Source organism: Camellia sinensis, chromosome 6 (genome assembly GCF_055761805.1).
Source record: "Camellia sinensis isolate YWXY chromosome 6, ASM5576180v1, whole genome shotgun sequence".
NCBI lineage: Eukaryota > Viridiplantae > Streptophyta > Magnoliopsida > Ericales > Theaceae > Camellia > Camellia sinensis.
Window position 1 is genome coordinate 63121162 of NC_138966.1, and position 14655 is coordinate 63135816.

Here is a 14655-nt window from a genome sequence, read left to right on the forward strand (position 1 = left end):
GCAATTCCTACTACTAGTACGAATCTAGCTGAGGCAGAACATTTATTCACATTTGCTCAGTTCGGGAACAATTCCTTACCATACGGTCCCTTTACCACACTCATAACAAATCCAGAAATCTGATAACAAACTCCCCAATGTTTCTTACACTGGTGGTGGCAAAGGTTCTTGCCGTAGTGGCAGCTGACGTTGTCGTCTCAAGATTTCTGCCATTTCTTGTACTATTCTTTCCAGTCTATCAAGTCGGGCTATGAAAGAGTCTGCCAACTCATATGCCCTTACTTTATCCTCGTTCTACACAAACTCTTATTAAATCCTGCCAAATACCAGGATGCCCAATACAAAATAATCACAGATGCACATAGGTACATTCGCACATTGTTATATTCTCATTTTATGCGGCGTCAAGACACAATTAATCACATACGTAACAGATAACTGCATGTTTATCAGATATCACATGCTGAACATTTACTAAGTAATTATAAACCCAAATCATATTCATATAAACACCCATTTGCATAATCGAATGCACATAGACAATTTTTCATGTATGTGCATTATAACAAAACAAACTTGTTGTACACATTAGCGTAACAATTCATATCTCAAATTCAAATCATGTGTGGTACTTCCTTTAGCGTAACATATCATGTTGGTCAAGCATATCAAGTTCCATAATGGAACCTCCGATACCAGGTAACATATCACATACATAGGCCACGGTATTGTTTCCCCTGGGCGAGGGCCTGTACCACGGTATTTGAAAAATCTAGAAATCCCCTAGATATTGATTTGTGATTATGTAACAATATTAAGCAGTATAAAATAATCCCAATCAAACAATCAAGACAAATCAACACAACGATTTTAACGTGAAAAAAACCACAATTGGACACCTCCAACTGTGATTAAAAAACCACGGGCAACAGCCACAAAACAATCCACTAAGAAGATTTAAAGGAATTACACAGGTATACTCTTAATTACCTAGCGAATCCACGCCTAATTGAACCAACCTCTATGTGCCTCTTCCAACCCGTCTTCACCTCGGAATTGTCTTTACGATGAGCCACCCTGGAATCCACCAAAGCTTCAGGCTCGAATTCTTCAGAATCCACCGAAGAACAACTCTCTCTTTTGTAGAACAAACAAGACCTTTGATGTATACTCTTTAAAACATAAGTTGAATACTCAATCAAAACATCAAAGAAAACTCACAAAGTATCCCCAGATATAAACCCTAGAACCCAAAAAGAAGATCTGGAGTAGTCATACTAAAATCTGACCCAACACGCGAATTTATAGAATCTGTCCTGCAATCTCCGCTCGAGCGCCTAACAGCCCGCTCGAGCGGCTTCAGCAAAATATGCGCGTGATATAATAGAGGTCCGCTCGAGCGCTAGAGAACCCGCTCGAGCGCTAGAGAACCCGTTCGAGCGCGAAATCACACATCTCAGTACTTTTACAGGCGACCAAAACTGCTGGAACCAGGGATTCTCCGCTCGAGCGGGGTAATGTCCGCTCGAGCTGATAGGCAACTTGGAATGCATTTTTGCATTTTGCTTCCGGGGCGCTGCCCCTCGACCCCGCCGTGGCACTGCCCCGGACCCGCCAAGGGGCGCTGCCCCCTGGACCCCCGTGAGCTGACCGGGCAGCTCGATCCCTATCGTAATCAGCGAAGTGGCAATCTTGAAAGCTTTATCATCACAAAATTCTCTGAAATGCACAATTTGGGTTGGATTCGCATCTAAACACTCATAGCCTTACTGAAATAAAAGTGCGAAAATAAATACAACTGAAAGGAGTTTTGTCAAACGGGGTTGCCAAGAATAAAACCTAACAGCATTATTTCCCCCGGGCTAGGGTCTTATGACCATAAGCCACAGTATTATATCCCCTGGGCGAGGGCCTCTGCTAAGGATGCCACAATTACGTTCAAAGAGAATTTTGGGCAATCATTCATTCATATCATCAGAAAATGTTTAAAGCTAAACATAACCTTAGAGAGTTATTACTCACCATCTGATTAAACTTGCATTCTACTTTATAAAAAAGATTCACAAGTATGCATGTACCAAAAAGCATACATATTCCCATGGTTTACAATGCAAGCGATTCACGAATTTATAACACATAATGGTTCATATCGAAACAATTAAGCATATTCTTGATGCTTCTAAGTTCATATTTATCACATGAATGCATCCTAGATCTTTTCTAGACGCTTATTGCTCTTTTGGACAAGTGTGTGAGTTAATAACTCGTGCTCTGATACCACTCTGTCACGACTCGAACCCGCCCCCATGGGTTAAGGCCATAATCGGCCAGTAATCATGAGATTACCTACGGCCTCAAATTGAACCAGACAAAACTCATCAGAGTAAAGGGGCCAAATGGAAGCAAATTTTAAACTTTGTCCATAGAGCTGTGCTTACATGGCACATCATAACAATTCATACGAAAACATGTTAATAACTCACGTCAAAAGATACAGCAACATAAAACTCTGTACAGACAGGATCATTCAAATGTAAGTCAACCCGTCAAAACTATATACCACAGATGCAAAATCTTCGCCGACATGACAAAATATAAATACACAGCAAAGGGGCGAAGACGGGTCTCGTACGTGAGACGCAAGGGCTGACTCTCCAAAAACCTTTGTTGTTCCTGACAGACTTCACTAGGGCTGGGTTTGCACCTCCCTTGGCTCACCTACAAACACATGAATGAGCGTGAGCGATAGCCCAGTGAATAATATTAAATACAGAAGTTACATAACAATAAGTAGAACAACATGCTCCAAACGGCCTTGGGCCCAATTCATGCTTCTATTTAACAGATACATATAACTATACGAAATTCAAATCAAGTAACTGTAGTTCTAAACATTTTGGCCTTTGGCCCATTCAGGTTTCCATTCATGGCAAAACGACCTTAGGTCCATTCATACATGTCCAAACGACCTTCGGTCCACTCATTTCTATCACAACGACCTTCGATCCATTTATTTCTGTCAAAACAACCTTCGGTCCATTCGTTTACGTCAAAACGGCCTTCGGCCCATACATTCGTGTCAAAACGGCCTTCGGCCCACTCATTTATGTCGAAACGGCCTTCGGTCCATTCGTTTATGTCAAAACGACCTTCGGTCCGTTCATTTCTATCAAAACAACCTTCGGTCCATTCAGTTCTATCAAAACGACCTTCGGTCCATTTATCATTATCAAAACGACCTTTGGTCCATTTATTACTATCAAAACGACCTTTGGTCCAATTATTCATTCATGTCAGACTTTTGTCCACAATCCCAGTTAGCAACCCATAAAGCTTATAAGGGAATACACAATTGGACATTGATAAGCTTTCAAATATCGATATTACTCACAGTGATCGGCTTGCGGATTTGCCCTGGAGCTTGACGCTACACATTTCATGAACACAAAAGGGGTCACTAACAGTTCAATCCGTTCTTTAATTCACATATTCCTCTTTAGGCTTCATTCTTATCTCTTTAATTCAATTACAATGCTCAATGCATGCCTAAGAGTGCTTCGAAGTGAAAAGGAACAGAAAAACAGAACACATAATGCATTTTCAAAGTTTCAGAAAATAGGGTCCCCGCTCGAGCGTGGACTTCCCTGCTCGAGCGGACCCTATAGGCTTGCAAAAGTGCTGGTTGCATCAAAAATACGCTCGAGCGTGAAATAGGACGCTCAAGTGAAAGGCCTGCCAAAATAGCTCCCCCGCTCGAGCGTTCATTTCCCCGCTCGAGCGGACATCAAGTCTGCAAAAAGTACTGGGAGCACGCATTTCCCGCTCGAGCGTCATGTTCCCCGCTCGAGCGGACATCAAAATTCTGGAAAACCCAGAACTGTGTTCTTGAGTTTCATTTCGACTTTCAACCAACAATTCATGCATGTTATGGCTCAAATTACTCCTAGACATGTACTAACATGGTACAAGCATAAAATTACCACATATTGAAGCTCAATTTCATAAATTATCTACATGCATGTCTCAAATTTACACCAAGCTTACTTCCAACATAACAATTTCATGCATTCAAGTTCATACTCTTGTGATTTGTACATGCATGTGGGATATAACCTCCATTCTTCATCTAGATGGTGCAAATGATGACCACAAGCATGAGTTCTAACCAAAATTCCACATGACTCATATTTTTCATACATAACTATACAATTTCATGACAATTGAACACATGCATGCATCATTTGACTTCAAATTCAACATCACCAACTCAATACATGCTTTTTCTCATTCTTGATTACCCAATTAGCTTGAATACAGAAAATCACAAGTCCAAACTTATGAATTCAAGATCAATTACCTACCTAGAGGCTCTATCCTTTCAATCAATAGCAAATTCTTGAGTGTGGCTTCAAAATTAACAAACTTCAAGGCCAAAATTGCACAATTCTTCTTCCTCTCTCTCTATGGTCGGCCTCCTCACTCTCACAATGTATAACTCAGATTTTTGGACTCAAAAAGAAACAATGAGAGAGTGTATAACCCTATACATAAGGTCCCCACCAATTCCATTACAATAATAATAAAGTAATGGGCACCAATTCATCAATTTAATCGATTTAATCTGACCCGAATAAATTTCCAATTAAATTTCACCGCAGGCTCTAAAAATTGTGCCAATCACAATGGCGTAATCAATTTCGGGTTCTGTGGCCGATAAGGCCTCCAATTTAATTTCCAAAGCAGATAATCAAATAGATATTCCCACAGCGAACAAATAGAAATTTAAGACCACATATTTTCACATAATGGCACACAAAATTATGCTAAAAACATAATCATACTCATTTTAAGGACTAATTAACACATTACGGAACAGGGGTATCACACTTGAACTCATCAAAATTAGAACTGCCCTTTGGCTCAAAGCATCAGTCAAGGATTTCCCCTTCTCAGTGGATGATATAGCTTTCAAGTGGAAGCAGATCAGGGGCTCAGTTTGATCTCTGTTGTCTGTTGTCTGCTGTCTGCATCTTATGCTGGTTTTGGCTCTGTTCTGGCTCTATTTTGGTCTGAATCTAATGTTAGTTATGCTTCTCTGCTACTGCCTATTGTCTGCTACTGATTGGTCTTCTCAGCTTTCAGTCGAATTGAAACAATTCTGGGTGCAGCCACACAGTATTTTGGTTTGTGTTAGCCTACTGTTTGCTGTCTAATGTCTGCTCCTGATTTGTCTCTATCAGAGGTAAAGTTCTGCAGTAGGGGTGTTGGTTGAGCATAGATCTCTATTTGGTCTGTTTGGGAAATGTATAAAGGGGTGACTGAAGTAGGAGATGGGTTCTGCTAAGTGAGTGTTAATCTGGTGTGCTGGGCACTATGCTTCAGAGCTTGCAGAACAAATTTTGTTAACCATAAGTTTGGCTCTGCATCAGAAGGGTGTTCTGATGTTGTGTTATGTTGGTGTTCTGATGGTGTTTTCTCAGGATTGTTGGTGTTCTGTTGGATTGATCTTGGTTGCTGTCCATCTTGTTTTCTCCCTCTTCTCTTTGTTGGTGTTTTGATGTTTATGTGTGTACATCCTGTACCTTTTATCAACATCAATAAAGTTTCCTTTTCTTTGCCGTTCAAAAAAAAAAAAAAAAAACTTTATATATATATATATATATATTCTCTAATTACTAATCAATTATTTTTATTATTATCATAAAAAATTGTACATAAAAATCCACATTGAGAGTATTTTTTTTTTAAAAAAGAAAGTATGAAATGGAGACAAATTGTTATATAGATAGACGAATATGGTTGTGAATTATACAATTTGAATTGTTGTGTTAGATTGAGGGGAACCCTTTGTTACACTTATATGCACCTTATTATCTATTTTCTAGTACATGTCAAACATTTTTGTGACAAATGTTACTTAATTTTTTTTGATAAAAGTATGACAATTTGTGATTAAAAAATGTTTCAATGAAAAAATATGTAGAGTTGCCACAAAAATGCATAATTTTACTTATGAACCACAAATTGTTATAACTCTATTTGTCACACCAATACATAAAAATGTGTAAAAAAAAATGTGTGAGAGAGACGATAGAGAGACCTTTTGGTTTATTTTGAACTTTGAACTTCATTTTACTAACTTGCATTAGAAAGGTATTTTTTTATTTTTAATATTTTTATTCCTTCCTTCACTTTCATCTTCCTTTACTTTCTCATATACAACCTCTTTTGCATTGATGGCAAAGTACCAGTTCTTTCCTGGCCCAACACTCAATGTATATGCTATGATAACTAATAAGTTGAATGTAGAAGGAGAAAATATATGTATATGTATGTATGTAATTTTGAAATTCAAAATCTAAATATGAGGTAGTTATAGAGACTTAATTTGGAAATAAAAAAAGTGACAATCAACAACAAGAAAATTGCGTGCTTTATATAATAGTATATAGATATAAATAAAAATACATAAAAATAGCACAAAATGAAGTTATTTTTTATTTTTTTATTATTAATGAAATTGGTGACATATAATAAATATAGATGAATGTAGATGTAAGATATACATTTCAATTGTAGTATGTGAGATTAAGGTTATGAAATTAATGAAATTTTTGGTAACATATTGAATGTAATTGGTTATTGAAAGAAAGATGTAAAACACAACTATACATTATTTTCTTCATAGTCAAGTTGTGGCTTCTCCAATTATATGAACTATTTGGTTCTATTTTTGAACCATTAATTTCTCATCCTACTTAACTATTGTATGTTGTTCATTGGGATAAGAAAAAGTTTAGAAACATAACTAAGCACAAATCTCTAGTATGATTTTGTAAGTCTCAAACATATGTGAAAAAGATTGTGTCCAATTTGATAATAGGCTTTCATGTACAACTGGAAGAAGTGTATAGCTCATGGTGTCCTTTCCTTATTTTGGCCTACCAAACAACTTATTGTAGCAGTTCTCTCTCTCTCTCTCTCTCTATATATATATATATATATATATTATATAGACATGAAAACTCTTCCATAATCCCCAAAGAGAAGCGAGTAGTTTTGTGAGAGATCAACACCAGCCATCTGAATTTCGAAGAAGTTTAACTTTTATATTTGTATATAATAAAGATTTCAAAAGGAGAGTAAAGTGCTCATGGATGCTTCTTCCAGTAGGCAGGGAGCAAGGGGTAAGGTTACATGACATTATCATCCATTGCCATATCCTTTTCCTCTTCATTATTGTTTCTCGTTTATACCCTTTCTCATAACACTGTCCTTAATTACTTTGCATTGTATGCATCAGTAGGATAAATGGTTGAAAATTTTAAGAATCAGACTCTTCCTGCATTGCTTAATGGGGTTCACTTATTTTGAAAACAGGACTTTCAGAGACAAAATTTTAAAAATATAGCTAATAAAAGTATTTTTAGAAAAAATAATTTGGTTATAAAAAGATAATAATTTATCACTAATGTCCAAATTTCATTACTAAAAATATAATAATGACACTTTTGATAATAAAAATATTTCGTTTAAAATATATATATATATATATATTTTCAAATTTTTGTCTCTAAAATCCTAATTTATTGTAGTGTAACAATTTATACAATATACTACTCCCCATGTTTGTGGAAAGTAATATGATAGTGACATTTTTTAAGGAACATGACATATAAGTCCAAATTTTAAATTTACTTTTTAAACTTAACAATGTGTAAGTGAAATAATTGGTTGATAATTAAAAAAGATACGAGAGAAAGAATAACACATGAGAGTGATTGATTGATTGATCATTGGATTTGAAAAGTAAATCTAATTTTTAAATTTGAATAGTACAACTCTTTTTTTAAATAAAAGGATATGCAAATTATGAAATGTTTTGCAAAAGGGTTGTTTTAGACACTTTGATTGGTTTTTTTTGTTTGAAACGTATGCACATAATATTTGGATTTCTGCTCTTCTTTTTTTTTTTTTTTCTCTCTCTCTCTCTCTCTTAATTTATTTATTTGTGTGTTTTGAAGATATAATATAAATAATAAACTTATCTATCTCTTTAATGATTTGGACTTTTAAATGAGTTAGTGATCAATTCTAATATGGCATCAAATTAGGCAACAAAAATCTTATGTTCAAACCACACTGCGCAGGATACAATTAAAAAATATTGCACATGCTTGACCGTTAATATCCGTTGATTAATATGTATGTTTTTTTGGTGATGGATGCATGGATGGATGCAGAGAATGAGGATGAGGACTACCGGAGATACATACCACTCCATACTGCTGCACTCAGGGGAGACTGGGATTCCGCCAAAAGATTCTTCAACCAAGACCCAGATGCACTCACTGCCCATTTCACTTATATAAAGGAGGCGACACTCCACGTAGCAATTAAGAGTGGAAGGTCAATCGAATTTGTGGAGAAATTGGTGGATTTGGTGCCGCCAGAGGCGCTGGCACTGCGTACCATTTACGGTGAGACTGCCCTTTATTGTGCTGCAAAGCATGGAAACACCAAGGCTGCGGTTATCCTGGTGGAGAAACACCCTACCTCCTTATATATTGGCAACCATGAGAATTGGTTACCGCTCCACACTACTGCTAGTAATGGATATAAGGACACCCTTTTGTATTTATTGAGTCTCACAAAGGAGGATGATCCAGTGTCCAAGCCATTCGCATACCCTTCTGGTGCTATGCTTCTCTTTCAATTAGCAGAATCCCAATTTTATGGTGAGTCACATCTAATTACTTTGCTTATTGCCCAATTAATAAAAAATTGCTTAATCGAAAAGTAGTCACGAGAATTAGAGCTGAGCAAGGAATCCATAAAATTCGTAATCCGATCTGGTCAAGTCTGATCCGGTAGGTTTTAATTGATTTTTTGAATCTGTAGTTCGGTTTCAGATTGAAAAATTAAAAATCCGTAATCTATGGATCGGTTCTGGATTGAACCTTACGGTTCTGGATTGGAACCGATTCGGACCATATACAAATAGCCTATATTTATATTATACACCCTCCCACATAGTATCTTTTCTTATTCCATATAAAACCTAAACCCGCATAGTATAATGGTCTAAATACTTATGGTGGAACCAATATTTTTATGGTTGTTTAAATTTTAGAACAATATGTCACTATTGTGAAAAGACATTGTTATTGTGGAGCTAATATGATGCTATGTTTATGATTTTGTGAAATTACAATGTTATATATATATATATATATATATATATATTTGTTATTTAATTATGTGAATCCGTGGTCCTAAACCGATTCAACCTGTGTTTAAATGAATTAGTTTGGATTGGTTCCACGATTTAAACGAATTGGATTAGTTATAATTTTTTAAGAACTGTAGATAACGTATTGGTTATACTTTTATCTCAATCCGGACCAATCCAGACCGTGTTTACCCCTATGATGATGTTCAAATATTATAATCAAACATCATCTAAATATAATTTAGCCATCTCAAATCCATACAATGCTCAAAGAATTATAATTTGGCAATAAGGTTAAATTAGTTAAAAACCATTAAAAAAATCAAAATGCTAAACAGTCAACAAGTCAAAAAAGTATCCAATAGCCCTGGAGAGATTCAGATCCCATTGAAGGAATTTCTCTATAGCGTCCCTAGGACGTGATAAAATGACACCGTTTTGTCTAGTGACTAAAAAAAACAAAGAAAAAAAAAAGGTAAAAAAAAAATAAAGAGCAAACAACGGGTTCCATTGTGGAAAAGAGACAAAGACAAGTGGAATCTCTTTACATCTCCTTCAATGTCCAATACCTAATCCTATTTTCAAGATTTGTTTGCCAATCATGGCCGACAAGTTAGGTGGAGAAGGGTTGATAAAAGAGTTTTGTAAATGGGTTTCGGTTACTAACGGACGATGATAAAGGGGTTATCACATTCAATAGCCTCAAGAGAAACGCCACCCTGTTAGGGTTGCAGGAATTGAGGGACGATGATCTAAGGGAAATGTTAAGAGAAGGCGATTTCGACGGTGATGGAGCACTCAATCAGATGTAGTTTTGCGTTTTCATGTTCAAATTGAGCCCTAAGTTGATGGAACAATCTCTGTTTTTGTTGGAGGAAGCCCTTTAATAGGAACTGAAAGGCTTGTATTAATTTTATGGATCCAGATTTTGTTATTTTCTTTAATTTTAAAGTCTTTGAAAGAATCAATAAACGTTATGGGATAGGGAGTAGTGTGAGTGTTTTGTGGGATTTGTTGGTTAGTTGAGTTTCTATAGCCTAAGGTTTCGAAATTGGTGAGCATGGAGCTGTTGGAGTTCTGTATTTAAGGCCACTGAGTCGTCAATAAAGGTAACTAATCTTTTCCAAAATCAATTTCTGTTTGTTGGAGGTAGATTTCCCTCGAAGTGAATCAGAATTTTTCTAGTTTCTAGCTGTGCTTCTACCATAGCTAAGAAGAAGAAACAGGTTACTAACAATTTGGTATCAGAGCAAGGTGCTCAAAAGATGGCCGAGGGAACTGTTGTGCTATCACCCCATGTGAGGGGTGATTCTCTTTTCTACTGAAAGTAGCACGGCAAGTCTAGAAGGACGGCTGCCAACCAACAAGTTGCAAATGTGAACGGCCATCGAAAGGTAAGTGAGCTGGCCATATGTGCCAGCCAAGCTCTCTAGCTTCCTCCATCTTAGTGTATAAAAAGAGAAATTGATGGGAGAGTTGAAAGTGAATCAAAAAATCGTGAGTGAGAAAATATAGAGAGTGAGGCAGAGAGTCCCTTTGCGTAGGAAAGAAGAGCTCTCTCTGGATGAGAGGGGGAGCTCAGTGGGAGTTGAGTGAATGTGAGCTTCTCCTCCATTGTGTAAATCTCTTTGTAATCTCCATTTCTAGTGAATCTTCGGTTACTCTCCCATGGATGTAGGCATTAAGGCCGAACCACGTTAAATATGGTGTTTTCTTAGGTGTGTGTGCGTGTGTTTTTCTGCTTGGTATGATTTCTGGAAGGTCTTGGGTGGGATTTCGAATCCCCAACAATTGGTATCAGAGCTTGGTGAAGGAAAAATAGCGTGTTTTTTTGAATGGCCCAAAAATCAAGTTGCTCAAAATTGAGTTTTGAGCATACCAGGAGGTACGTCTCAATGAGTGGAGTCCAAACCCAGAAAAACTAGCCCAAAAAGAGGTGTCACATGCCTCCTTGCGCAGCCTAACGTTCGTCGGAGTATGCCAGCATGTCGCCAAAAAGTTCAGCCCGATTGAGGAATTAGCGGTGAAGAATAAGAAGTGAAGATGGTTCAAATATGATATTTTGGGAGCCATTCAACACAAGGGCTCATCTGGCGCAGTGGTTAAGACTTTGCCTTCACCCTTTGGTCATGGGTAAATCTCAAGTAGCACAAAGGTTAATTAATTTTTTTGTGGAGGCGGTGATGCAGTGCTGATGCAAGAGTGACATCAGCAGGCGGGTGGGCTACCCAGCACGGACCCAAGTCTGATTCTAGAGAGCCCGAATGATTTCAACAATAGTGCAGGTGGACGGGTTCGACCCGACCCAAGAGGGGTCTAGCTAATGATAACAACGTGATGCAGTGATGACGTTACTATGGCAAACGGCGTCAGTCGGTCAACAAAGAAATATTCCTTGTGTTAACGGAATATTCTTGGGGTTTTGGAATATTGCAATGAGGGCCCAAATTTTCCTAGAAATTATGGTGTGGCCCAGCTTTTGGGGAAGTTTTTCAGTGAGGCGCTAGTGCAGCGAAGGTTGGTCCTAGCTAAATGGACCATTTCGGGTGCAACCGCGAGATCAGAATAGTGAGATTTTGAACGGTTTCTTGAAGATAGTCAAAACACAAGAGTTTATCATCTTCAATAGTTAGAGGAATGTTGCCAGATATTGTGGAATCGAGACTAGATACAAATCGAGAGATAGATCATTGGAGACCAGAGGAGGTCAAGCTTGATCAAACGGCGGATTAAAGGAGATCATAATTGGTTAGGGGCGATCAGAGGATTGCAAAGGTGATTATCTCCGGAGTTGATCGGAAGATCTAGTTCAATCAAAAGAGAAGTCCACTTCATTGACAGACAGATGATTTGGAAACTAGTACAGGCTTAGAGAATGTTGTGTATACAAGCTAGAACTGGTAAGAGACATGAACGAGTAGAACAATAGTTGCAGAGAAGCATACTGGGCACAAGCATAGAGGTACAAGAGCACAGATAGGTATGTAAGAGTGTCGTGCTAGGTGCAGATGTACAGTGCAGAGAAGGGGCGGGTAGAATATCCAGCAACTGGTTGTTAAAAGTTCATAGGAACTTCCAGACAGAGAAATTGAGATGGGTAAAATGCAAGAGTGCGCGCCAAGGTGTGGCAAGTCTCTTTTCTCTTCGGTGGTTTCTCTAGTTCCATGGCAGCAGATGATAGAGTTGATGCGGATCTCTCAAGCAAGCTCAATGTAGGGAAACCAGAAGCCATGAGTGCGAACACTATGCAAGAAATTGCATAACTAACGATGCTTTGACAGATAGAGCTACTATCAACCATCAATCTACTGAACAACAAATCAAGGATTGCAAAGGCACTGACAACGAATGTATGGGAACGCTGGGAGGTTGTTTAGAAGTATAGAAGGCAAATGCTAATAGTTCAGAGGAAAAGCTCCGAGCAAAGAAGATAGAGGAAGTTGACCAGGCAAAGCATGTTGTTTGGAAAATAGAGAGTATTTTTTGTTGCTCCAGCCGTGTATTATAATGCATGGCAGGTTAGTAGAATTCTAGAGAGAAGCTATAGTGTCACTAAGCACTCAAGGGAGTGCAGGGCATCTCGGGCAGGGGTTGCAGGGCATCCAATCAGGGGGTACAGAATATCTTGGTTACGCAAGTTTAAACATAGCAAGTGAAGACATCCGAGATAGGGGAGCATGGAAGAGATTGTCGGAGATAAGAGCAGAGGGCTCTCTTCGAGAGAGAATCAAAGAGTGGTGTGAGTTGAGTGAGGATGTAGGATTCCCTCCTCCTCTTGTATCTTTGTATTTGCTTTGATATATTATCTCTAACTTCAGGAGATGCAAGCGTCTCAGTGAAGAGATGCAAACTATGCTGGATTTTGGACATAACAAAATTGGCAGCAGTTTTTGCTGTGGCTAACCTCACATGGGTTGAGGGGGTGATTTATTGTGCTATTACCCCATGTGAGGGGTGATTCTCTTTTCCACCAAAAATAGCTTAACAAGTCAAAGAGGACAGTTGCCGAACGGTGAGTGAGTTGGTTATGTGTGCCAGCCAAGTTCTCGAGCTTCCTCCATCTTAGTGTATAAAGAAAGAAGTTAAGGGAGAGAGCTGAGAGTATGTCAAAAAATGGTGAGTGAGAAAATGTAGAGAGTGAGACAAAGAGTCCTTCTATGTGAGAGAGGGGAGCTCCCTCTGTGTGAGAGAGGGAGCTCAGTGGGAGTTAAGTAAGAGTGGGCTTCTCCTCCATTGTGTAAATCTCTTGGACATAGGCATTGAGGCCGAACCACGTTTAATATGGTGTCTCCTTGGGTGTGTGTGTATTTTTCTTCTTGGTATGATTTTTAAAAGGTCTTGGGCAAGATCTAAGATCCCCAATAGGAGCTCGAGCTGCGAAGATGGAAGAAGCTGTTAAACAACTACAAGACACCACATAGCAGCAAGGTCAGCAATTAGATACAATAGTCCAGATGATAGTAGCTATTGATCTGAAATATGATAAGATGTCAAAGAATGTATCACGAGACCTTGAAGTGAATCTTGACAAAAGAGCAAATCACTTCTCATCACGCCACAGTGAGTCCAATGCTTCTGGGACTTGTGGGGGACTCATTTAGACCCGAGCTTTAAAGTTGGATTTTCCTAGATTTGAGGGTGGCAATCCGTCTAGTTGGGTTTATCGTGCTGAACAATTATTCACTTATCATCAAACACTAGCTGATTAGCGGCTTTCCATTACTTCATTCCACGTGGAAAAAGAAGCTTTACAATGGTTCCAAACAATGTATTTAGCCTCAAACCATGTGGGAAAATTTTGTTGCAGAGCTTGCTGCAAGATTTGGCCCAACTAAGTATGATGACTTTGCTGGAGCTTTTGCTAAATTGCGCTACAACAGAGATTACCAAAATCAGTTCGAAAAGCTGGCCTATCGTACTAAAGGCCTTAAAGAATCATTCTTAGTAAGTTTCTTTGTGCATGCGCTAAAGGATAAAATTCGTCTTAAGGTTCAAATGTTTTGTCCCACCACCATGAACTGAGCCATTGTCCTAGCACAACTCCAAGAAAAAAAGCTTAAGCTTCGATTGAGAATGAGCCGATTTGAAAGGAGCAAGGCTGCTTCAACTCCTCTTATTGAAGTGGCTAAGTCTCCAACCACAGTTAAACATCTAACTCCTATAGAGGCTAAAGAGAGGCGAGGGCTATGTTTCTACTGTGATGATAAGTTCCAACCGGGTCATATGTGCAAGAATCCAAGGTTATTTATGATCGAGAGCATACCAGAAGCAGAAGCTAGCCAAGATCAAACTCATGAGGTAGATATGGGTATTGAAGGGTTTGACGAGCCATCGCCATGAATTTTGCCCCATGCCATAGGGGGTGAATTGACTTCTCACACCATGCGTGTAGGAGGCAAGGTGTGCAATCATTCCATCGACGT

At 38.4% G+C, this 14655-nt stretch overlaps 1 protein-coding gene across 1 annotated transcript; it reads left to right on the forward strand.

Moving 5' to 3' along the window:
- The first annotated feature begins 7031 nt into the window (after window positions 1-7031).
- LOC114321747 (uncharacterized) lies at window positions 7032-9074 on the forward strand. The gene is made up of 2 exons (XM_082873895.1): window positions 7032-7187; window positions 8244-9074. Exons 1-2 carry the CDS (start codon window positions 7154-7156, stop codon window positions 8801-8803), a joined length of 594 nt encoding a protein of 197 aa, XP_082730021.1. The 5' UTR covers window positions 7032-7153; the 3' UTR covers window positions 8804-9074.
- The last annotated feature ends 5581 nt before the right edge of the window (window positions 9075-14655 follow it).